The sequence below is a fragment of the Chionomys nivalis genome, chromosome 5, assembly GCF_950005125.1.
Source record: "Chionomys nivalis chromosome 5, mChiNiv1.1, whole genome shotgun sequence".
Taxonomy (NCBI): Eukaryota; Metazoa; Chordata; class Mammalia; order Rodentia; family Cricetidae; genus Chionomys; species Chionomys nivalis.
Window position 1 is genome coordinate 108,276,613 of NC_080090.1, and position 25,939 is coordinate 108,302,551.

A 25,939-nucleotide genomic window follows, 5' to 3' on the forward strand; every position below is an offset into this window, starting at 1 on the left:
TCCTTATTAAAGCTGTATATATCTATATAATCTGTCTACATTCATTTGCGCCACCACATTTGGCGTCCCAACGTCGGGCTATTTTGCCCCCTACCCGGCACAGGGGGGGCGCAAGCTCCACCTTTCCCGGCTAGTTGCCTGAGCTCAGGAAGGCGATTTACAGCGCGCTCCCTGCTCGCTTTCCCTTCCCCCACTCCAGGCCACTATAGTCGCAGAGCAGCGACCCCCCCACAGAGCAGTTAATAGCTCCCTGCTTCTTCCAAACCCTCACTGCCTGATTTAAGTGAAGCACCCGCGGTTTTGAAGTAAAAGCCACCAACCCCTTCCCTTAACAGGCAGTACAATAATTTTTGTTTTGAGTTAATTGTTTCAGACCGGCTCTGGCTTAGACCACGTGGACTCAGGTGCATTTCTTTAGCCACCACTGGCAGGAAAACTTCATTACAGGTACATAATTTTCTTTTATAAATAAGAAAAATGTCTGAAAACATTACCATTCAAGACTTTAACAGCCTTTTCAGTTGTACCATGTGGGAGATTTTACAAGAAGTGTCTGTCAGCCCACAGATATGGATCTTTCTGGGATTCGTAGTTTTCCTTGGTACTGTATGGTTTGATAATAGAAATATGATAAAGTCTTTACGAGACGAGGTTGAACGCTTAAAAACACTTGAGAATGACAACAATCTTCTCAAAAATCAGTTTGAAGTTCTCCAGGCAGAGAACAGATCTTTGTTTAACACAACTCGACAAACTGAAAAAAATTTAGAAGAGGTACAGGCTGATGTTAAGGAGAAATTCATTACTATGGAAGAGGGAACAGCTGATTTGGATCGTAAGCTTCAGTCCCTTTCAGTAGGAACTGAAATATTAACGGCTGATATTAAGGAGAAATTTATTACTATGGAAGAAGGAACAGCTGATTTGGATCGTAAGCTTCAGTCCCTTTCAGTAGGAACAGAAACATTAACTGAGAGAATCAAAACTGCTGAATGTGACAATCGGATTTTGTCTAAAGCTTATGACAGATTGACAGAAAGATTATCTATACAAGAAGGCACGGTATATGCTATAAAACTTATGTCCAAAGATGAGACGTTATCTCTAATGGACAAACTTCATACTTTAGAATCCTCAATGAAGGCTTTAGAACATAATTCTGGACAGGAGATTCAGACATTAAAGAAGGCAATGGTGAATAGAATTGAAAAGATTGAGGAATTTCTAAATTCTGAGGAAGAAGAGCAGGAGGTAGAAAGGCATATTTTAACTAAATCTGTGGGTAAATCCCTCCGGGACAATTCCCACAAAGCTCTACCTACAGTTCTACCTGCCTTTCCAGTTGTAACAACTGAGAAAGTAGTTGGTTCCAGAAACCCTAGGGTCATCAAGGAAGATACATGGGAACCTGTCCGTATGAATGATCTCAAAGAAATTAAACAGGCTGTAATGACTTTTGGAATGAATGCCTCTTTTGTTAAAGAGATGCTAAGATCTTGGGCTACCACGAATAAGGTCACGCCCAATGACTGGTTTCAACTGAGCTCTGCTGTCCTTGAGAGTGGAACGCAATTGAAATGGAAATGCTTATTCAGGCAAGAGGCTAGACTTTTAGAACAGCAAGAAAGAGCAAAGGGAATTGAGATTTCCATAGATCAAATTTTGGGAGAGGGGCTATTTTCTGAGCCTCAGGAACAAGCTAATTTGGATGAAAACATACTCTCTGTGTGTACTACAGCAGCCTTAAGGGCTTGGGACAGGGTGCAAGACCCAGGACAGAGGATGGAATCATTTGTCAGAGTTAAACAGGGTCAAAGAGAACCCTTTAGTGACTTTTTACAAAGAATAACTAAAGCTGTACAAATAGGGATATCTGACCCAGAAGCAAGACGTATAATGATCGACACTTTGGCTTATGAAAATGCAAATGTGGAATGCAAAAGGATTTTGGGACCTTTAAAGCTCAGATCAGCGCCATTAGAAGAATGGGTCTTGCATACACTAGATGTTGATACATTTGACTATGGCACTGAAGCATGGGTAGAAGAAGCAATTTCCAATGGTAAAAGGAGACATCAGAATACCAAATGTTTTAATTGTGGCAAAACGGGTCATATGAAAAGGAATTGTAGACAACGGATTTTCAGAAATAATAATAATGCATCTTCTAGAAATAATAGAAATAGGAGGACTCAGCCTTCAGGTTTATGTAGAAGATGTGGAAAGGGCAGACACTGGACGAATGAGTGCAGGTCTACAAGAGATAGACAAGGCAACCTGATACAGACGGGAAACGTGAGAGGGGGGGCCTCACAGGCCCCCATGGCAAACATGGTTCAGTCATTTCCAGTTACTACAGAGAACGTGACTCGTCAGGACAATTAGAAAGCCCCATGCCTACTGTTACAAGCAATAATGATCAGAAAGATGAGTTCCGTGTGTTTTGGCAAACTTCTATAAATGACCAAAGACCAAAGCTGAGAGTGTGTGTAAATGGCATTTTTATTACTGGCCTGCTGGACACAGGTGCGGATGTAAGTATCATTACCCCAGAATCTAGGCATCCATATTGGCCTCTTCAGAATGTAAATGTTCAGCTCCTGGGAATTGGAACCCTATCTCGAGTAAGGCAGAGCACGAGATGGGTTGAATGTATAGGACCAGAGGGACAAATAGGAAAATTAAGGCCATATGTAGCCAATGTTGCAATGAATTTATGGGGTCGTGACCTATTACAACAATGGAATACCCAAATTAACATTCCTGCTACTTCTAGAGCCTATATTTCTGGGGATAATATTAAAAGATATTACAAACGGAGAAAACCGGCCATTCGGGCTGTACAAGAACAAGCAATTGATGTCCCTTCAGAGATACCAACAGCCTTGCCTTTAAAATGGTTGACTGAGAAACCAATATGGACAAAGCAATGGCCTTTAGCTGAGGAAAAGTTACAGGCTTTAGAACAGTTGGTACAAGAGCAATTAGATGCTGGACATATAGAAGAATCTACCAGCCCTTGGAATTCTCCTGTATTTGTGGTTAAGAAAAAATCAGGTAAATGGAGAATGGTGACAGATCTCAGGGCTATCAACAAGGTTATTCAACCTATGGGCCCTCTGCAATCTGGAATTCCTTTGCCCTCTTTATTGCCAAAAGGATGGCCTCTCATAGTTATTGATTTAAAGGATTGTTTTTTCACTATACCTTTACAAAAAGAAGATAGAGAAAAATTTGCCTTCACAGTGCCTACTTATAATAATTCTCAACCTTCGAGAAGGTACCACTGGACCGTCCTCCCCCAGGGTATGTTAAATAGCCCCTCCCTGTGCCAATATTTTGTGAATCAACCACTGCAAATAATACGCAAGAAATTTCCAAAATCGATAGTATATCATTACATGGACGACATTTTGTTATCCGATTCAAACATGGATACCTTGAACAGATTGTTTGAAGAAATAAAAATACTTTTACCAAAATGGGGATTGCAAATTGCTCCTGAAAAGATTCAGAAGGGAGATTCTGTTAATTATTTAGGTTATAAAATAGGTTTACAAAAAATTAAGACACAAAAGGCACAAATTCGGAGAGATCGCCTACGGACTCTTAATGACTTTCAAAGACTATTAGGGGACATTTCCAGTCTACGGCCAGCTATTGGGATAACACCTGATCTAATAATTCATTTGAACAAAACCTTGGATGGTGACAAAGATTTAAACAGTCCCAGAGAATTAACAGCTGAAGCAGAAAAGGAACTGACGATGATTGAGGAAAAATTACAACAGGCACATGTGGATAGGGTAAATCCAGAGCTCGACTGTATTCTCGTCATACTACCGTCAAAAATTTCCCCTACAGGAATTTTAATGCAGAGAGATGATATTATCTTGGAATGGATCTTTTTACCACATAAACCAAGTAAGAAACTGAAAACTTATGTAGAAAAAGTCTCTGAGTTAATTATAAAAGGCAAGTTGAGACTTCGTCAACTAGCAGGCATAGACCCAGCAGAAATTATAGTGCCTTTCACTGCTGATGAACTAAAGAAATTATGGGAAGATAATGAACCATGGCAAAGAGCTTGTGCTAATTTCTTGGGAGACATTGATAACAACTATCCAAAAAGCAAGAGGCTTAACTTCATAAAGAGAACTTCTTGGATCCTTCCTCGAATCGTCCGTGATACTCCAATAACTGGAGCCCGTATGTTCTATACTGATGCCAATAAATCAGGGAAGGCAGGTTACAAATCAGAAGACTTGGGTAAGGTGGAACAAAGTCCTTATGATTCTGTCCAGAAGGCAGAATTATATGCCATTCTTATGGTGCTAAGGGATTTTAAAGAACCTATTAATATAGTTACTGATTCACAATATGCAGAAAGAGTTATTTTACATATTGAAACTGCTGAATTTATACCTGATGATACAGAACTAACCTCTTTGTTTATCCAGGTGCAAGATTTGATTAGGAACAGGCTTTGCCCTATGTACATAACACACATCCGATCCCATACGGGTCTGCCAGGTCCTCTAGCACAAGGTAATGCAGAAATTGATCAATTATTGATTGGTAGTGTGCTACAAGCCTCTGAATTTCATAAAAAACATCATGTTAATAGCAAAGGTTTGAAGAAAGAGTTTTCTATTACATGGCAACAAGCTAGGGAGATTGTAAAGAAATGCCCTACTTGCTCTTTCTATAACCAAACGCCACTGCCTGCAGGGGCTAATCCAAAGGGCACCCAAAGGAATGAAATCTGGCAGATGGATGTGTTCCACTTTGCAGAATTTGGCAAATTAAAATATGTTCATCACACCATTGACACGTATTCAGGCTTTCAGTGGGCAACGGCTTTAAGTTCAGAAAAAGCTGATTCAGTTATCACTCATTTATTAGAAGTCATGGCTATCATGGGTATACCTACACAAATAAAGACAGATAATGGTCCTGCTTATGTCTCTAGGAAAATGAAACGGTTTTTTGATTATTACAATATCAAGCATGTTACAGGTATACCATACAATCCTACAGGTCAAGCAGTCATAGAAAGATCAAATCGAACCATAAAGGATATGTTGAACAAACAGAAAGGGGTGGAAAACACCCCCAGAAATAGGTTACATAATGCTTTGTTAACCTTGAATTTCCTCAACGCTAATGAGAAGGGAACATCGGCTGCAGAAAGACATTGGATAATGGAGAAGTCTACTGAACTAAATCAACCAGTTTATTTCAAGGATGTGCTGACCTCACAATGGAAGCCAGGAGATGTGCTGCGTTGGGGAAGGGGATTTGCTCTTGTCTCCACAGGTGAGGAAAAATTGTGGATTCCATCAAAATTGATAAAGGTTCGTTTTGATGAAGAGAAGCCAGTTGGGAAAGATAAATAACAATTCAATCACATGGATGGCAATCATACTGATGGTAAGTAATACAAATAGGTTGGGGGCAGGGTTCTCTTCTTATCTCCACAGGAAAATACCCATCTTCAAAGAATTTAAGGTACCCCTAATATTTAATTACTGATGGAGGGACTTGTTCTGTAAGTATTAATTTATATATATATATATATATATATATATATATATATATATATGTCTTAAACTTTCTTTGCTTTTCCTCATATCTGTGTCTTTCTTTATATGTCAGTATATGTCCTTGTTGTTAATGTTTAAATTTCCCATAACAAGCAACAAATTTTCCTACAGTAATCTTTGAAGTTTCCAGGATGAAGATGGGGCCCCACAACATCAACTCCATCTGGTTTTTATGACGTCATGATTTTTTTTTTAAAGCGCTAATATTAGACCTGTTTTTTGGTACCAACTACAAGAGACAATTTCGAATGGTGCACATTTTTGACAACACTCTGGTCGGACCTTCTCAAAACGCTCTGAGACTAGTTACAATTTTCTTAGGTCAAAGGTTAATTTGGAAATTTTACCATCATTTGCTTTCACAAGACCCCCTAAGAAGAACGTCGCCCCCATGTCAGCTAGAAGCAATCTTAGAGGACGGCATCCCCTCTCCCAACAGAGTTTGCCCTCAGGGTTGGGGACATCTTTTAATGGTTGGTTTAGGGTTGAGGGGATGGGGTGATATTTTTTTTTTGGAAAAAAAAAAAAAAGAAGAAGAAGAAGAAGAAGAAGAAGAGGAAGAAGAAGGGGGTAACTGGTTTTTTGGGATGATTGGTATTTGTGAATTACTGTCTATAGAAAATTGTACTGGTACTGTTTCTTGTATATTGATATGTTAAATATTGAATATGAGTGTTCTTACCTCTATTTTTGTATGAGTATGCTTATAACTTTGTCCATATTGTATTGATACATCTACCATATTACATTGTACATTTCTACCTCTGATACTATGACATTGTTTACAGTTGAAGATCATTGTCTTCATATATTGCACAGTTGTTTATTCTTTTAGTCTTCAAAGTTAGATAGGTATTGAGAATTATATGTTTGTCATATTTATTTTTAAGTTTATCAGGTCTTTTAGTTACATAGAGATTATATTTAGTATAGATAGTATGATCTTCAGCCTCTTCGAAGAGCTGTAGAAAATGGCCTTTAATCTAACCTAAAATTTCTATGCCAAAGAGACACAATTACTCCTGGCAACACCACTCTACTCCCGAGAGAACGTTGAGCACCAAAGACACTCCACTGGGAGCATGTCTTCTTGGCAGAACTGGCCTTTGGGTTAAGAAAAGCCCATACCTCAACTTCTGACAAAGATACAGAATATCCCTAAGTGGATGAAACAGGATTGTCTTATCTTGCCAAGACAGGGTAGGATAGTCCTAAGAAAGTTCCTTGCCTTTAATAATGGTATGCCAGTTATGTTAGGCCTTAGCCAAAGTTGGTTGACTCAACAGTGCAAACGAAACTTTGGGTGATTGCCCAGGTAGTCAGTTGTCTCTGTCAATTGTTGCACATTTTTGGATATCTCTCGATTGTTAAGTAATATTTATTCCCTTCTCAGATCTTTGACGGAGTTAAAGATTATATAATTGTAGTTACTCTCTATGTTATTTAGACTCCTTGAGATAGAATGTTTAGCAAAAGTTTTGTTCTCAATATTGTTTGTTATATTTATTATTTGTTATTATTGTATATAGTTGTATTTGGTTTGGTTCTATCTTATTTAGACAAAAGGGGGAGATGTAGGGACATAGCCCCACCCATTGGGGGCGTGTTCGCCTCGGGCTAATGTTTACGGATAAATCTGCCGGGCGTGAGCCCAGCAGCCCTTTTTTCTTTTGCTCCGCTTTTCCGGTACACCGCGGGAACCTGTGGTCCTGTAAGTTTATTTCCTTATTAAAGCTGTATATATCTATATAATCTGTCTACATTCATTTGCGCCACCACACCTGAGGTGTTGTTTTGTCAATGGGCCAGAAGAAGGTAAGTTTTCCTGTACACTATCCTGTTACTCTACCCCTTCACACCCATTTCCTTCACTCAAGAAAAACCGCCTGCCTCTTGTTCAACTCATCTTGGAAGTTCTAGTTGCATTTTTCTTCTTTTAAAAAATATGTATTAATTTTGTATGTGTGTGCATATGTGTGCATGTGCGCGCGTGTGTGCATGTGTATGTGTGCGCGCATGCGCTTGCGCGCAAATGTATGTGTGCCTGCAGTGCACCATATGTGTGCAAGTGTCCATGGCATGCAGGAACATGTATTCGATGCTCTGAAACTGGAGTTACAGGCAGTTGCAAGTTGTCTGATGTGGGTGCTGGGAACACAATGCAGTTCCTCTGCAGGAGTTGAAAGCACTCTCAACTGCTGAGCCATCTCTCTAGGCTCTCCTTCCTTCTTTTAACACACCCTATCCTAGCTTTCAAATATTTATAAAGTGAGCATTAATTTTATAAATGTAACAGTTTCTTAAACATTTCTGAAATTTTTAATACTTTTAGGTTCTATTCCTTGAAATACGTATCCTGAAGAATCACTCTGCATTTTATCATCTTTGGTTTCCTGGTGATACTTAAGACTTCAAGTAAGTAAGTGATTCATAGCTAGACAGGTTTGGAGACAGTTCTCTTCATGTTGAACCAAGCAGATGATCCACGGATTGGGCCAAGCCCCACATGATATACCAAGCAATGTCTCCAAATACAAACAGCAACATTCAGGCAGGAGTTGAACATCAAACTCAGCATTAGACACTAAGTCAAGTGGAAGAAGGCAAAAGTACACTTATACTCTGTTCTTGACCAGCCCTTCTAGAGAGGTAGGTCCACACTTCAGAATCCCCAGCCTAAGGAACAGTGGCACCCCACAGAAATGTCTACTGACCAACCAGACCCAGCTAATCCCTCATTAGGAGTCTATATCCAGATGATTGTAGATTGTTTCAAGATAACAATTAAAACTAACAAATACAGAGATATGCACTACACATAAACACAAACACTCAAATACACAGAGTTGCTCTACATGTTAACAGCCATGGCTATGTCTGTTTCCTCTGGGGACCCAGCCTAACCCCTGCTCACTAACTGGGAACAAAGGTGACCACTAGCCGCAGACCTGCCTGCCACTCACTTGCTGGAGGCACTTCTCCTGAGAATAAAACGACAACTCACTCCTCCAGACCATATGCACATATAGGAATCTACATAATACACATAAACTTACACACACACAAAACAAGCATGCATTATTTACACACATTGTTTACACCTTTCTGATTTATGAAGACCACATCTATATAATATAACCTGCCAAAAGTAATTCCAATGAGGCAATGAGGATGACGAGTCCAATAAAATAATTTAATTACATTCCTAAAACTCCTATAACCTCAATTTGTTTTTTACCAGAAGTAAAATACTTCTGAATAAGAGCCTCCAAGAGACTGAGAAAACTGCCTGAGCCCACACATACAGTTATAAAGAGTAAGGTGGAGTATTCCAATCTGCTCTTTCTTTGGTCAGGAAAAAGATACCTTCTCTGAGATCTGGAACGAAGAAATCTGGCGCCCATCACAGCGGCTTGCCTATCTGCCCACTTGTGGAAGCCAAGTTTTCTCCAAACACGACATCTGGCCTTTCCTGTCACTCTTCACTCTCCCCAGAGCCTGAACAGTTTCTGTCACCACCCTCACAGTCCTGGTTCCAACATCTTCAGCACCACCCAGATCTGACATGGAAGGCCCCAAGTCTAACTAAAAAGCTGACATCTTCAGAAGTATAAAACCACGACAGTGCTCACGTCCCTGTCTCCTCCTCCGCCACTCAGATGTATACAGTATTTGGTCAATGTTAGCAAGAGTACAGTAGAAGACTTCAGTTTGGCATAGTTTGCTACACACAAAGAAAGGCAATGTTTATACATTAATTAATCTATCTCATTGGCACCAAACTCGAGTAAAATCTTTTTCCTTTGAGCTAATAAAAAACATTTAAGACTTACTTAAACGGTGTAAACAAAAATGGCAAAGTAACTTCTTTTTTCTGAGTCATCTTCACCTGGGAACCAAGCATGAAAATAATATATTATAAATGAGAAAAAATAATGAATTTCATTCTGAAATATAAATATCAGTCAAAGTGGCTCTTTGGGGATGATTAATTTCTTTGGAAATAAATGGAATTTTGTGTTATTATATTATAGTTTCATAAATATTTAAAGAAAAATTAAATAATACTTTACTATCTCAGTAAGATGAGGATTAAGTACATCAGTCTTGCAGAAATGACTTTCCCCTAACTCTTTGAAAAGGAAGTAAGGCAAAGTTACATTAGAGAACTGTCTCTGTAATGCTGGATCTCTAGTCTACTTCTTTCGGGCATATTCCAATAAATGGAAGACTGGACTTGTTTGTAGTCTTTACAAGGATATAAGACAATCTAATATGACACTCAAAGGCAATTCTGTGCCCTCCAATTCACCCATAAAACCTGCACGTTAGAAATAAAACCTTCATTGTTAGGTCTCATACCCAGGACAATGGCTGTGGTGCCTATTGAGTTTCTACCAGTTACAGGGCATGGCTGGTATACTCCATCCACCCTCTACGCTGCACTCTCCAGCCCAGGGGCTGGGCTGTCCTTCCCCAGAGGCTCTCCCCTACATAATCCAGACATTTTGGCTACCTGCCCCTTTGGTACTTTGTCCTCTTGGCTGCGGCACCTGGTTCCTCCCTCTTCCTCCCTCCCCCTCTCCTCACAAGGCTACTCTGGACTCTCCCGATGCATCTGGATATGCTCTCCTGCATATCTACAGTAAACCTCCTCCTCCGCCATACCTAGGGGCAGTCATGGCCTTCCTTTCCCTTTTCCTTTTTTCACTCACTTACGACATAAGGCAAATATTCAAAAACCAAGATCCTAAGTTATAGGAAATTATTAATTAAAATATAAAATCAAATATTTTACTTAACATGTTTAGGATTTATATATAGTTCATGTGTTTACTGTCTTCACCTTGAACTGCTCAAGAATCTGCACTGCATTGGTGAGCATGCTCTCTGCTTTGAAGAGACCAGTGTTGTTAAGATACTCCACAGGAAGTGTCCCCTAAAAATAAAGCATAACAAGTATCGATAAAGACTGTAGTGTTCTGATTGTAAAATAAGTACAACCTGTAAACCAAGCACTTTGGAGGTCAAGGTGCTGATGGCAAGTTCCTGGCCAGCCTGAGCTGGAGAGAGATTCTGTTTCAATAGAAAGAACAAAAGTTAGATGACGCAGCAATTGAGAGCACTTGCTGTGGGGCTGGAGCGATGCTCAGTGGTTAGAGCACTGGCTGCTCTTCCAGAGGACCTGAGAGCTCTATTCCCAGCACCCACATGGGGGCTCATCATGGCTTGTGATCACTTTTAATTCCAGTTCCAGGGACTCTGACACCCTCTTCTGCTTTCTGAGAGCACCAGGCCCTAATGTGGTAAATCAATACCCAAGCAAGTACTAACCCACACATGCAAAGCATTAAAGAAAAAAAAAATAATAAAAACGAGTGCATGATGATGGTGGTTAGGGGCATTTGCTACTTCTTCACTGGATGAGGACTCAGTTTCCAGCACTTACATACCTGAACAGGTGAACATAGGACAAGCACACACACACACACAAACAAAAAAATTTAAAAAGAAACAAAAAAGATACAAATAAATTTCTGGATTAAATAACAAAATATTTGAAACCATAACTGAAAAAAATTTCTTACATTCAAAAATAATGAATTAAATAAACAAATGAGACTGGTTAAAATCAAATCAAATCTACCACTGGCAGACTGCTGCTGACTTCTACTCCAAATGCTCCCTGAGGAGCCTGGTGCTATGGGAAGATGACAGAGAGTGAAGAGGTAAGACCTAATGAGAAGTGACAGAAACTTCGGGGTGGCCATTGGGTCACTAGGGACACACCCTCTTACAAGTATCTAGGATTTTTTTACATCTTTGTCACAAGGCAAGCAGTTTTGATTTTGGTCTACCACATACTCCTGCACAATGTGTCACCGCAGACTGAAACCTTTAATGCCGTGAACCAAAATTAAACTTTTTTTTTCCCCATTAAGCTGATTACCTAGGAAATTTTTTATAGCAATGGAAAGCTGACTAATTCATCTATGTTGGGCATACTGCTATATGCTCAGGGAATTAAGTGTGTTCCACATGAAGAATGGTCACAGCTACAATAGTTTGGCTATAAGGATATAAACAGGACACATACATAAACATACGTAGAGTCTATTCCCTGCCAAGATCTTATCACCTACAGTTCTGACTTATTCCATTTTAACGGAAATTCAGTGTTGAAAACCAAGTAAGTGTGGCTGGTTGTGAGGAGTATTTCTTAGTTTATGTTTTGGTTTTCACCACTCACGCCATTCTGCTAAGGGTCTTCCTCACTGGATGTAATATGGTGGACAGTAATCGGAGCACTGGCCTCCTCTGTGGACAAGCCAGGCAATCTAGATTCGGGTCTTGAGAGTCAGAAAGCAGCAACTACAAGTATAATTTTGTTCTACCAAGGGTTGGTGCCTTGAGCAGCACAGCTAGGCCAGGCCCTCTTGGTTCCTAGTGATTTCCAAACATGAATATAATCCAGTAAACCATCAATATATTTTCAATAATTTTCCCTTTAAAAATGCCTCAGTATATAGATATATATACATATATTTCACTTGTTATAAAAATTTTCAAAAAACATAGTTTTTAAAGAAATAAAGCATTTAAAAGCTTTCTTCCACGTTATATAGTTTATACTCAATTATTAGATATTACTTATTTAGATATAAATAAGCAGGAAGGAATACAGTTTTTAAAATACAACTAAGGATTATAGAGAAGCACATGAAAAGTAAATTTTATTTTTATAAGAAGTATTGGTAATTAGTGTCATTATTCCTTACCACCGAGTTAAGAGGAAAGGGAACTCCAATAAGAGACGCCATCAGTGGTGCAATGTCAGCCTAGAATGGAAGAGTTCAATTCTAGTAAGTCTGCTTGTAGAAACCAGCAAATTGCATCCCCACATACAAGTGTATTTGGACCATCACCATACTTATTATAATCAAAAACCTGCAAACATTTATATATGTTATTATATATCAGTGTCTTTAAATGCCATTTTGTAGAAATGACTGAACTTATGAAAAACTAAATCTGAAAAGTAACCACTAAAGGTCAACAATACAAAACAAAATCAAAACCTACTTTTCCTATTGGCTAAGAACTTGAACAGTTTGTGTAAGTTATTGAGTATCGAGCAAAAGAACGCTTTGGTGGTAATGACAGAAAGGGCGGGGTCTTTCCAGGAGGACTGTGTACAAGCATGAAGGAGGAAGCCCCTCAGAAGAAGTCTGGCCAGCACCGCTGGGACTGCTTGGACCACGATCGCCCAGAGACAGCTCGCCAAAGGGAGAGAACAGGGTCTACCTTCCTACATTTAAGTGCCTGTGTTCTAGCAGTCCTTAAAAATTGTCAAGTAGTAAAAATACTTAGAAGCTGGAAGAGACGCCTTCAAATCCTGGCTTGTTAGCTCTGAAGACTTCAGCAGTCCTCATCAGTTAAATACCCGCTTCTCCTTACAAAGGGATGGCACGATTGAATGAGATAAACTTCCGATGTACCTAGCCGGAACAACCTTCAAATGCTGTTCTCCTCGACACTGGGATAAATTCTCTTCTTGGTCCCATCGACACCTCTTTGCTTCCTTCTGTTTCACTGGGGCTCCTTTTTAATCACCTCTCTGCTCCTCATGTAAGCCAAGAGTTTGAAAAGACCGCTTTCATATTTATGCCACACCCAGAATACTGGTGATATTCAAGCCCTTCCCTAAGTCTTGTCTCTCTCACTCATCTCATCTGAAGCCAGAGGGATTCTTGTGCGTACGTGTGCACACATACATACACACACTCTTCAAGAGCTTCCTCAAGCTTTTGGGATTAAGTCCCCAAGGTGCATCATGCTCTCCCAGACCTGTGCCTAACTGTGTCAGCCTGACATCCAACAAAGGAAGTGTCTTCTATACCGAGCTGTGCTCAGGCCGGCCCTCTCCCTAGAAAGCCTTGCTGCTGCTCTGGCTTCCTTACTCTGGCTTATTCCTCAATCTCAGCTCAATCCTAAATTTCCCAGGAAACCTTTGCTAAGCAGAATTTCCCAGACATATACATCTCATCCTCTCTTGTGGACATGGACCTTCACTAGAGTTATCTTACAGTTCTAACTTCACATTTGGTCATATAATGCTTTCAGAGCCCAGGTCACAGCTGTCTGCTTTTCCTCACAACTACCCACCTTCACACAGGCACGAGTGGCCACTACTGAACCTTATCTAACTTGGATGTACACCAGGAATACTACTCAATAGACTGGGGATTCCGAAAGTAAAACTCTCCACTCAGTTTCCGACTAACCTACTTTTATTACAAATAAAAGATGTTTTTATATTAGGGTCCTCAAGCAATTTCTGGTCCTTTGACTGACTTTTTGTTTGTTTGTTTGTTTGTTTGTTTGTTTGTTTTTCGAGATAGGGTTTCTCTGTGGCTTTGGAGCCTGTCCTGGAACTAGCTCTTGTAGACCAGGCTGGTCTCGAACTCACAGAGATCCGCCTGCCTCTGCCTCCCAAGTGCTGGGATTAAAGGCGTGCACCACCACCGCCCGGCCCTTTGACTGACTTTTTAAATTATATGTTAGTAAGTTGATATTTTAATGTTGTTTATATTCATTTTCTTGGGTATCATGTATTGGTCCTAAAAGAAAAAAATATTTTTATTAAGCTAGAAACAGGTTTTCTAAGGATAAACATGAAACTGAAACCCGAAACCATGATTTACCCTTCTTAAAAAAAAAAAGTCACCCTGCCTCTTTCATAATCACATCCCAACGATGGCGAGCCTTAATGAGGCCATGCAGGGAAGCTGCTTACTTGCTTGCTTCCCATGGCTTGTTCGGCCCACCTACTTAAAGAACCCAGGACCACCTGCCTAAGGATGGCGCCACCCACCATGGGCCTGGCCCTCCCACACTGATTGCTAAATGAGAAAATACTTTACAGCTGGAGCTCATGGAGGCATTTCCTCAGCTGAGGCTCCTTCCTCTGATGACTCTAGCTTGTGTCGAGTTGACACACAAACCAGCCAGGACAAAATAACTCCCTTATGAAGGTTAGCTGGGAGGAGCCTTTGGGGTGGAAGGTGTGATGCGCACACCCATGGGAATTTTGTTTCTTTGTTTTAATTGGCACAAGAAGGTTAGGCCAAAACACTTGCACTCCAAGTAGTCTGCTTAACAGAAATATGTTGGAAATTTTTTTGCTGCTACTACTACTATTACAGTCTATTTTTGCATTTTTTTCTCTAAATGTTTATAAAAAAGAAAATAATTAAATTTAAATAGATACCTGATCAACGTCTCGCCTCTTCCAGTTTTCCAATCTCCATTCTGAAAGACATAGATGTAAAACATGATGTTAAGATTTTTAACAAGAACTATTTGCCTTATTTTTAGGCATGCAGGACACTCCATGTAAAGACTAAGTATTGGAAACCTCTTTCTTAAACCACGTATGAAAAAAAAAGACCAAGAAAGACAGGTGCAGATGGGGAAATGCTAAAGTATTTTTAAAAAGAAAAACAAAAAATAAATCTTTAGCATTTTCTGTGATTTATTAAGCTTTTTAACATGTTCATTTGGAAATAGAATGTTCCAAACATCCAAGGAAACAAAGAGGGAAGTCCCAGCCTAAAGGCACCTGCCAGCAAGGCCACTACTCCCGCAGCTGTGCTTCAGCGACTGGCAGCCAGCACTCCTGCCCTCCCTTTTCTGGGTCGGCAGCAGTTACCAGAGCATTTAAAACTGGAGCTATGATGCTCCTGTAACTCCAACTTTTAACACAGTGTATTACGTTACTATTACAACCCTCTTCATAGGGTGCAGCTAGTCCAGCTTTGGAGGAAACTCACTGACTTCCATAGTGGCTGGACCAGTTTGCACTCCCAACAGCAATTGCTGTCATTTGTGCTTGGAGCTTAGTACTTCTGACTGAGCTAAGGTGGGATCTCAAAGTAATTTTGATTTGCATTTCCCTGGTGGCTGAGGATTTGCACATTAAAAAACTATTTCTCAGCCATTTGTATTTCATCTTTTGAGAACTTTCTATTCCATGCCCAATCACTGTTTTTGTTTTGTGGTTGTTAAGTTTTTGAGTAATTTTTATAATCTAGATACTCTCTGTACAGAAGCTTTTAAGTTTCTGGTGGTCCCACCTATCAGCTGTTAGTCTCAGTGCTTGCATTACTGGGCTCCTGTTCTGACAGTCCTTTCCTGTGCCTACAGTTCAAGCACAGTCCCTACTGTTTCCTCTAGCAGATTCAGCATAACAGATCTTACAGTGAGGTCCTTCCTTCATCGCTGTTAGCAATGGTGTTCAGCTCAGCAATAAAAAGGACCCAACACAAGAACTGTGTTTCCTAGGTTTCATGTCCTACTGGGCAGAAGTTTCCATCACATACACAATGCACTCAGACACCTGCTTTCCGTGCCACTGGGATATACTGTCATCTCTCCAAAGTCCATGCTCCAAAATGGCTCACCTGAGGTACAAGTGTGTGTGTGTGTGTGTGTTTTAAACATGTCTACCAGTAAGTTTGTGACTTTATATTGGGCAGTGTGCATAACAATGATTGGACATATGTGGACCATGAGATGGACGCCCCTGTGCTAGTACTAAGATCTGCGGAAACAAGAAGCATCCCAAAGATAGCACAGGAGATAAAGGAAAAAAGCTCTCTAATTTCTCGAAGCACAAATGTGCTTCAATAAGTCTGCAAGAATCATGAATGCTTATTATGTAGGAGCCAGCCATGATAAGCTAAATATGAACAGATCACCCAAAGGAAGTTCTTTACCATTATCACCTACCAGAGTAAGACTCTGGCCATCGATAAATTTAATAGAGGCCTGAGTCTCAGTAGTTTACCCTGAAGCAACACCTGGTTGCAGGATGAACCACAACCTGAGATTACCCGAGCATCACCCCAAAAACAGACCATCCAAGGGAAATGCCTAACGTTCCCAACCACTGTAGATAGGACCACCTGCCAGCACACACTCACCAGGACACACGTAGACAAATGTCAGCCAATCAGGGGTCCTGAACCTCAGAAACCCCTCACCCCCACCTTTACTACTATAAAAGCCCAACTCTAACTGAGCTCGGGGATCTAATACATGGGACATACGAAGAGACTGAGTTTGCAAACTTGCATAAAATAAAGACTCTTTGCTTTTACATATGGGACTGGGTTTCCTTGTTGGCTTTTGGGGGACTTCAGAGATTTGGGCATAACATTTGGGGGCTCATCTGGGATCCACCAAGCCCACTGGGACTACCACCTGTAGAGCCTTCAACCAGCCAGTAAATTTTCTGTGTTTTGTTTCATGTCTCATGTCTGTGTCTCTTGTCTTTCTGTGAGCTGACCCAGGAACCATAAATGCCTGTAGACAACTGCGGATGTGTGAAAAGATCACAGGCAGGACTCTTGTTGGAGTCATCCCCAGGGCCCTTCTACAGAGGGAGGTTCCCTCTGATGAGACACGCGGGTAGCGTTCTCAGTTCTGTGGTGAGACACACAGGCAGTGTTCTCAGTTGTGTTAGAGACACGCGGGTAGCGTTCTCAGTTCTGTGGTGAGACACACAGGCAGTGTTCTCAGTTGTGTTAGAGACACACTGGTAGCGTTCTCAGTTCGACAGAGGGGCAGGTCACACCCGCAAAACAGCTTGAAGCTGTGGTCTTAGGCTTGGTTTGGCACCACTGTCCTGTGTGTCTGTGTATTATTGTGGTTTTGTCCTGACTTAGACTGACACGGATGATATGGCTCAGCCTCAAATCATGACTTCTTTGACACTGATATTGTGATCACTTACAAGACTTTAGAGATAGGGCCATAAGCAAAGGGGTTTACTTTCCTCGCTGCCTTAAACATCTCATGAAAAAAGTCAGACTTGGTCCCAAACATGGAGATTGTGGGGCAGCATGCTTATATGGATGGGTGGCTGGGCTATATATCTTTGTTGTTACAATGTAGCAAGGCTGCCAGCCACAGTTGTAGGGGGCGAATGTATCCCAATAAGATTTCAAACACTGAACAGAGAATCTGGGGTTAATTGCTATGGCTTAGAGGTCAACAATCTTTTCCCCCATGCTGCATACCACCCTGCCCCTCCCATGCTGGTGGATGAGTTCCCTCCGCCTGTCCCGGAGGCTGCCTGCCTCAACTTCTGGTCAAACCTGACCAAGGTTTGGCTCTGCGGGTCAAGGCCTCTGGCTATAAGTGTTGCCGCAATGGCCACGTTGTGACACGGTAACCACACTTCCCTCCACCAGAGCTGCTTTGATCATTCAGAGCCAATGTGTTACAAATATCTGTCATCATTCAGAGGGGCTGGTTACAAATTATTATTGGTTAAAGGTATATAAAAAGTTATAAAAGGTCAAAAGGGGATGTGAACTATGTTTGCTGTGGTTTCTCATACACGCGAATACTAAATATGCTTGTTTTGTTGAAAAGTTTGTCTATGTAAGTTTTCTTACAAGCATGGAGCCGAGACAGAAAGGGTCTGGCTATTTTCGCTGTCTCTGCCGCCATCACTGCTGTGGCCACATTTACAGAACTGACTTCAGAAATTTATCACTGAGCTCTGGTTACTGAATTTGGGTAAGCAAAAATTCAGATGACTTTTTGGTAGAGATAATGTCAAAACTGCTATATGCTGGATTTTTTTTTTTTTATTGAAAAGCTGGCTCTAGGATTGGATTATGGCTCTTCCTTTGTTAGATCAATGTTTTATTTACTTAAAACCTATGCATGTGTAATTTAAAAAAACCATAAGGCATAATTCCATTTTAAATTTTGGATGACTGCCATTTTGCTAGAGTTAAAAAAATAAATAAAAGGATGTCACATAATTTGACCACCATCTTCATTAAAGGTGACCACATGGAATGCGCTAACAAATCTCCAAGAGAGTTTGGATTGGGATAGAGTTTTGCATGATATTACATTTCATATTGCTAATATTTAAACTTAAAATAAAAGGCTAAAAATTAGGGTCAGAGCCATAAGCACCAAAAGCTAACCAGAAACAGAAATGTTCATTTCTTGTGATGCAGAAGACAATGACCTAAGCAGTTTGATAGAGGGCTTGGAACAGCATCCAAGTCTATAATTGGAGGTTGTTGTTCAGTGGTAGTCTGGGGCCACCTGCATTTCAGAAGTTTAAATTGAGATTCAGAACACAGGCAAAACTGCAGTTGTAAAATAACAACAGGAAAAATTCTGTAATGGGAGGATCACTGTAACATAAAAAACTATATTAAAAGGTAAAAGCATTAAAAATATTGACTAATGGTTTAAAAATATATTTCTTTGTTCAAGGTCTATTCAAGCTTTAAAATGAATGTTTAGCCTTTTTATCTTTGCTAACTTTGCTGGGTTTAAGCTATTTCGATAAACTGAGTCATAAATTTTTGTATTGACACTAAGAGGTTTGAACCTCCTCTTCTGGAGGAAAAAAATGTTTCTATGTCAATCACTTCGGGGTAATTAGAGACTCAATGGCCTTGTTAATGATAGAAAACAAAACACTCAAACAGAAGCTGGATAAAAACTTATTCAACTGGTCTTCTTGTTAACAACCTTACTTTCAGCTCTAACAGGCCCCTAATGATCTTGCTTCTTCTTATCAACAGACTTGATGGCTTTTGTTCAAGAACAGGTCAATATTGTTCGACTGATGGTACTGAGGTTCCAGTATCACCCCTTGAGCCCCTGAACAGAGAGGACCCATGATTGAGTCCTGTCATCGGTACTTGTGAAGGGGAAAAACTGTTGGGCCCAGTGCAACTTGGTACACACCTGTCAAGATGGGTTCTACAGATCAGCAGGAAAATAGACCTAAGTCTAGTGCAATGCTAGCTCTTAGACTCCCTCCTGTTTCCATTTCACCCTGGGATCTGTTCCTTGCCTTTGCAGGAGACAGTATTAACAGCTATATATAAACTTGTTCTGTGTTTACCCTCAGAATGACTAATTCAGTTTCTTTATTAGCTTTAATTCAAAATGATTACAGTGAGTGGAGTTCTAGTCTTGTAAAAGCTGCTAACTTACTATAGACTGTTAAAAAATACATGTTAGTCAGTCATCTTTAAAGTACCGATAGAATTAGTTACAGAAAAAAAAAAAAGCCTTATTTAGTTCCCTGTATATGTTTTCAAAGCCAAACTTAAAACAAGTAATGAGAAACAAAGTTTGTCTAATCAGACATACCAAGGCAGCCCTCATACTTCAGAGACCTGAAGAATATGGCATTTAAAATAATGATTAAAAAGCTTATTATATTAAACAGAGACTCCAAGATCCTAGCAATAACCCAAGGTCTCCAAAAAAGATTATGAGATACCATGATGTCTCCAACTGGATTATAATGATGCTGACCACTGGGCAAGATGACCCCCAGTACAACACTGGCTTCCAGGACCCGGTCCAGACTGTGGACAAACAGCAGGACCTTGGAGAACTGATTGCACCACTTTTGCCTCGACAAAATGAAGTCAGTCTTTTCCATGTCCCTCTTCCACAGAAAACAAAAAGTTGACCTTATAAGCCTGGCTGAGACAGTGAGACTTGCTGTTCTGGATATTTCTGCCTCCAATGCTGTGGAGACCTGGGTATGACTAACTGCATATGGACTCTGGTCCCTGTCATTTTTAATAGATTCAGAAACTATTTGGTCTGTATCCAGATATACTTTTTTTTAACCTTCTGAGATCTGTGATAGTATTAATGGCTAGGGAAGTTATAATGTCAGTTTAGCAGTAAAAGGTATCCAGATTCTTCCACAAAGCTATAGCCAACTTGTTAGCTAGGACTCAAAGGTATGAGTCTATTCCTTCTGTTTAAGATGCCTGTTTGTAATGGAAAAATTAAAAATGCTGTAGGATCCCTGGCGGCAGTAGGCAGCAGAAATGCTGTGGGTCCCCAAGCGGTGGTAGCGGGCCATGTGGCGGAAGGCAGCAGGCTCTGAGAACAGCCAGTCCAAGGCAGAGACGGTTGCTGGTCTCCAAGCGGTGGCTGGTCCCAGGCAGGGAGACATATGGCAGGCAGGCAAGAGAGAGACATGGATAGGCATGCCATGCAGAATGAGGTTGGATTTTTTTTTTTTTTTTTTTTTTTGGTTTTTCGAGACAGGGTTTCTCTGTGGTTTTGGAGCCTGTCCTGGAACTAGCTCTTGTAGACCAGGCTGGTCTCGAACTCACAGAGATCCGCCTGCCTCTGCCTCCCAAGTGCTGGGATTAAAGGCGTGCGCCTCAGGGAGTTATGGAGGGGGAAAGGAGAAGGGGAGAACAGCAGAGAGAGAAAGACAGAGAAACAGAGACAGAGAGAGAGAGAGAGGAGAGAGACAAAAGAGAGACAAAAGTGGGTGAAGGGGAGAAGTGGGGAGAGAGGCAGAAGCTGCCTCCCCGAGAGGAAAACAGAAAGAGAGCTCAGGCCTGAAGCTGAAGATCAGCCTGTCTCAGCAGATGAGGGAGGGAGTAGGTGTGGCTTGTCTCTTAAAGAGACAGAACAATCATTACAAGATCACCCAAAGAAAGTTCTTTACCATTATCACCTGCCAGAGTAGGACTCTGGCCATTGATAAATTTAATAGAGGCCTGAGTCTCAGTAGCTTACCCTGAAGCAACACCTGGTTGCAGGAAGAACCACAACCTGAGATTACCCGAGCACCACCCAAGAACAGACGATCCGAGGGAGGGAAATGCCTAACATTCCCAACTGCTGTAGATAGGACCACCTGCCAGCACACACTCACCAGGACACCCCTAGACAAATGCCAGCCAATCAGGGATCCTGAACCTCACGAACCCCTTACCCCCACCTTTACTACTATAAAATCCCAACTCTAACTGAGCTTGGGGCTCTCTGATTATTCCAATACACTGGACATGCGAAGAGACTGAGTTTGCAAACTTGCATAAGATAAAGGCTGTTTGCTTTTACATACGAACTCAGTCTCCTTGTTCACTTTTAGGGGACTTTGCGGATTTGGGCATAACATACTACTGCTGTATTTTGGCCCTTTCTCAAATACTTCCCCTGTAGGCCTATGACCTTGCCTGGTGTTTGGCAAAAATTATCTCAGGGACTGTACCTCAAGGCCTATAGGACAGAAAAAAGCCTGGCTCAAGTCTGAGTAAAGATGAGACAACAAATATTAGGTAGACGCCCCTCTAGCCAGCAGTAGGTTTGGCTGCCTCTCACTGGATGGAGGTACCCCACATCACACATGTCACTTAAACTATATAAAGTGACGCTCACAGTAATAAACTGAGTTCCAGCTTGACTGGACTTCCTATGGTGTCTGATTGTCCTGCTTAGTGGGACTGTGGAATGGGCAGTTAGCACACTCACCTTTCCTTGGGTCTGAATATGGAGGCTCAAGAAGCCTGACACCTGGTGGCCAAAGAAGCTAGCGGACTGGTATTCTCTGTTAGCACTGACAATATGTAAACAGCATGATGAAAAATGTACCATCACGTACATGACTTCATATGGGTCCAGAGGGAAATAACTTGGTACTACATCTAGCTTTTCATATAAGGGAAATATATATATATATTAGATACTGCAATCTCAAAATTAATAATATGTTTTTTGCTTAAGTTGGAAAATTGTAATTAATTTTATAATTTGTCTCTAAGGAACTGTGCCTTCTTTCTTGTTTTATTCTTATTTCTAATTAAATTTTTAACATAATAAAACATGATTAAAATATCTGACTCCTAGATATTTAGAAAGGCCAAAATAGTTACTAACAGTGGTATACTGGGAAATATTCAACAAATGGTTGTAGGGAAAAAGAGAAAAGAAGAGAAAGCAAACTGACCAACTCCTGGATGCGGAGCATTTGCATACAACAATGATTAGTGACAAAATCATTAAAATGAGGAATTTAAAACAATTTGAAGTAATTGTTAAAATCTTATTGAAAATGTCAACTTAGTTTAATTCTAGTTGTATTTTAAATGCTATCTACACAGGCATTTGTGACTACACAACCAAATATTAGTACCTTTTAAAAACTCGTCATCAAATTGCTGAGTTGACACTTTTTGAGGAACTTTGATCCCAGCTCCCCAAGTCACTAAAGGAGTTAAAGTCTCTGAAGGATGACCGGCGCCATGGGAACCTACAGCAGAGACATCAAGAGTCATCACATGAGTACATAATCACCGACAATCACAAAACAATCTCTAAATGCTTTGTCTTAAAGAATTGATCCATGTACAGCTGGGGAAATCAGAGGCCCAAATTCGGGAACTACTGCTGCTTTGCTAAGTGGATATGATGTGACTTTCAAACTGTCCTCTCATTAACTATGCTGACATCCATATATTAGCACTGTTGTCAGATAAGTAGATATGATGTCAGATAAGTAGATACGATGTGACTGTCAAACTGTCCTCTCATTAACTATGCTGACATCCATATATTAGCATTGTTGTCAGCATCAGCTAAAGAAGCTGCTTCTTAAAGTGGGGAGCAATAACTGCAATGATATGTAACTGATCAAAGTGATGAAAACAGGTGGCTAATGAACACTCAGCCTTTAATGGGACATCTATGTCACGTGTGCTCATATGCACCAAGGCTCAGGGGTCATCAGAGAAGGGGCTGGGGCAGACAGGAGAAGAGAATAGGGAAGAGATTTTTGAGGGGAGTCAATCAATTGAGAGCAAGTGTTTCAGGGCCTCTAAAAAGGACAATAAGATGTATAGATTCACCATGGTTTGAAAACAGAATGTTCCCCACAGGTTCACATACTAAAAATTTGCTTTGGGCAGCTACAGAAACATTAGGATATTGGGGCTAGCTTAAGTTATTAGTTACTGGAGGTATGTTTTGAGGGTAATACCCTGCCCTCATCCCTATTTATCTTAGTTTTCTATCTACTACAAGGTAAAAAGATCCTCTGCCAAACACCCCAGAAACATGGCGTTCTGCCCAACCCAGGCAAGCACAACGAATCTTCTAAATCAGTGAGTCAACATTTCCTCTTAAGCTGCTCTCATGTACTTTGGTTACAGCTATATGCAAGGAAGCACACAGAATCCTTTTCTTCCATTTTATAACATGGGATCCAGCTCAAGAACGCAAACCTCATTATGTCGTATCATTCGGAGCACAGACTACATTTGTCTTGGAAATCTCGGGAGCACACTGTCCTAGGTTGTCCGCAGCAATGCATCAGTGCACTGTAACTAACACCACACAGCTGCAGCAATGCATCAGTGCACTGTAACTAACATCACACAGCTGCAGCAATGCATCAGTGCACTGTAACTAACATCACACAGCTGCAGCAATGCATCAGTGCACTGTAACTAACACCACACAGCTGCAGCAATGCATCAGTGCATTGTAACTAACACCACACAGCTGCAGCAATGCATCAGTGCACTGTAACTAACACCACACAGCTGCAGCAATGCTCAGTGCATTGTAACTAACATCACACAGCTGCAGCAATGCATCAGTGCACCGTAACTAACACCACACAGCTGCAGCAGTGCATCAGTGCATTGTAACTAACATCACACAGCTGCAGCAATGCATCAGTGCATTGTAACTAACACCACACAGCTGCAGCAATGCAGCAATGCATTGTAACTAGCAGCACTCCCTTGGCCTCCACGTGGGAGGGATTCCAGGGAGAATTCCTTTTCTAATAGAAAACTGTGAAGAAAATTTAAAAGTACTTGGATTTTTTTTTCTACTTACTCATTTGTGAGACTATATTTTTTTTACAATTAGAAAAAAAAAGGATCCCTTATAGAGGTGAGATTATTTAATATTTTAAAGATACAATTATGTGCTGGATTTTTGCATACTGCAAGACATCGGATCTTCTGAACATAATATTTGCAAACTATAGCTGCCCCTACACTCACGAAGGCAGCACAGAAACACAAACTAACCCCAGTCTGTCATTCCATGGTCGGAGGTAAAGATAAATGCTGTTTTCCCATCATCACCATAAAAATGCTTGAATATTGACACAATTTCCTTCACTCCATCATCAACTTTTTTAATATTGTCCTTATACTCCCTGTTTACAAAGAAACAAAAGAACAAGTTAAATTAATTTAGAGAAATCGAATTCATCCAACCCATACTCATTACATTTAAGTCAAGAACCGAAGAAATTCTTTACTATTTTAAAATCAGAGGTTCCTGTTAAAACTAATTTTTCCCTTTAATGAATTTTAAAAATCCTCAAATAATTTTCATAGACATTTTAAAAGGAAAATATTGATTAGTAAATATATTTTGATAAACACTTTTAAAATCCTAAACAGGATAATGGACTTTTAAGTCCATGTCATAGAAACGGTTTTGGTAACCTTAATAGGGAACTATAAGAATTTAATATATAGACTATTCCCACCCTATAAAGTACTGATGACTTAATCTACTGCAGTGCCGAGAACTGTACTCAGGCTTCCCACATAGCTGCATAGAGCTGCTTTAATATGAGTATATTTCACTAATGAAAACAGTACATCATGTTAAACTAGGGAAAATGAGATATTCATGCTGGTAATTAAACCATCAGACATTATAGTTAACATAAAACCAATTCAAAATAAAGAATAAAAATTTAAATGATTTCTTCCTTCCTATCGTCTGCAAAGCTGAGAATAGCACTAAAGAAGTAACAAGCAGCACTTCATGCAATCATTAGCTGGGTACAATGCTGATCAAACAAACACCCAGGGAATTACATCTTCTGTTATAAAAATTCATAACGTGTTTATGCTTTTGAGATTCACTGAAAATATTCCCCAAATGTGGGTAATTCAGACATTTCTCTCTGCCTTGATAAATGAAGAATACAGACTATGTGAAGATCTATTTCACTTATTTTAAAGTACAGTGTGGCCAAAGCATACGTGATCTTAACTACTATAAACGATACATCATATACCTGAAAACATTTTACAGGATAGCAGGGACATAAAGTATTAGTTCTGTTGTCATATCTACAAAGAAAATTTTATATCACATCAAAATTTCAAATGGGATAGCTATTCCCCACAAGCTGAAATTGAACACATTATTAGTATTACCTTGACGATGGTCGGTGAGCATGTCCATTTGTATCTATTCCTAATAAATGTAAGAAAAAAACTACTTTTTCCTCATTCACTTTTGAAAACAAAGACTGGTTGTTCCTCGCAGCATCAAAGAAGTCCTAAATGTAAAAAATCAGGTGAAAAGTAGTTAATTTATAAATAACTATAAATTAATTCATTTTATATTGTTTAATTTTGTCATCAAGATATAACACGAAGTCTTTGTTATCAATTCAGACATTTCTGTCCAAATAATCTTTGAGGTAT

General features: G+C 40.1%; 1 protein-coding gene across 3 annotated transcripts in view; it reads right to left on the reverse strand.

Annotated features, from left to right (window-relative positions):
- The window catches only part of Pign (phosphatidylinositol glycan anchor biosynthesis class N), a 122,331-nt gene that overhangs the window by 81,771 nt on the left and 14,621 nt on the right, over window positions 1–25,939 (reverse strand). For all 3 annotated transcript variants that reach the window (XM_057770079.1, XM_057770080.1, XM_057770081.1), the window contains 7 exons: window positions 25,667–25,791; window positions 24,515–24,645; window positions 22,609–22,725; window positions 14,878–14,918; window positions 12,386–12,445; window positions 10,453–10,545; window positions 9,440–9,495 (listed from right to left, as the gene is read on the reverse strand). In XM_057770079.1, the coding sequence (XP_057626062.1) occupies window positions 9,440–9,495; window positions 10,453–10,545; window positions 12,386–12,445; window positions 14,878–14,918; window positions 22,609–22,725; window positions 24,515–24,645; window positions 25,667–25,791 (623 nt within the window). The remainder of the gene's footprint in view (window positions 1–9,439; window positions 9,496–10,452; window positions 10,546–12,385; window positions 12,446–14,877; window positions 14,919–22,608; window positions 22,726–24,514; window positions 24,646–25,666; window positions 25,792–25,939) is intronic.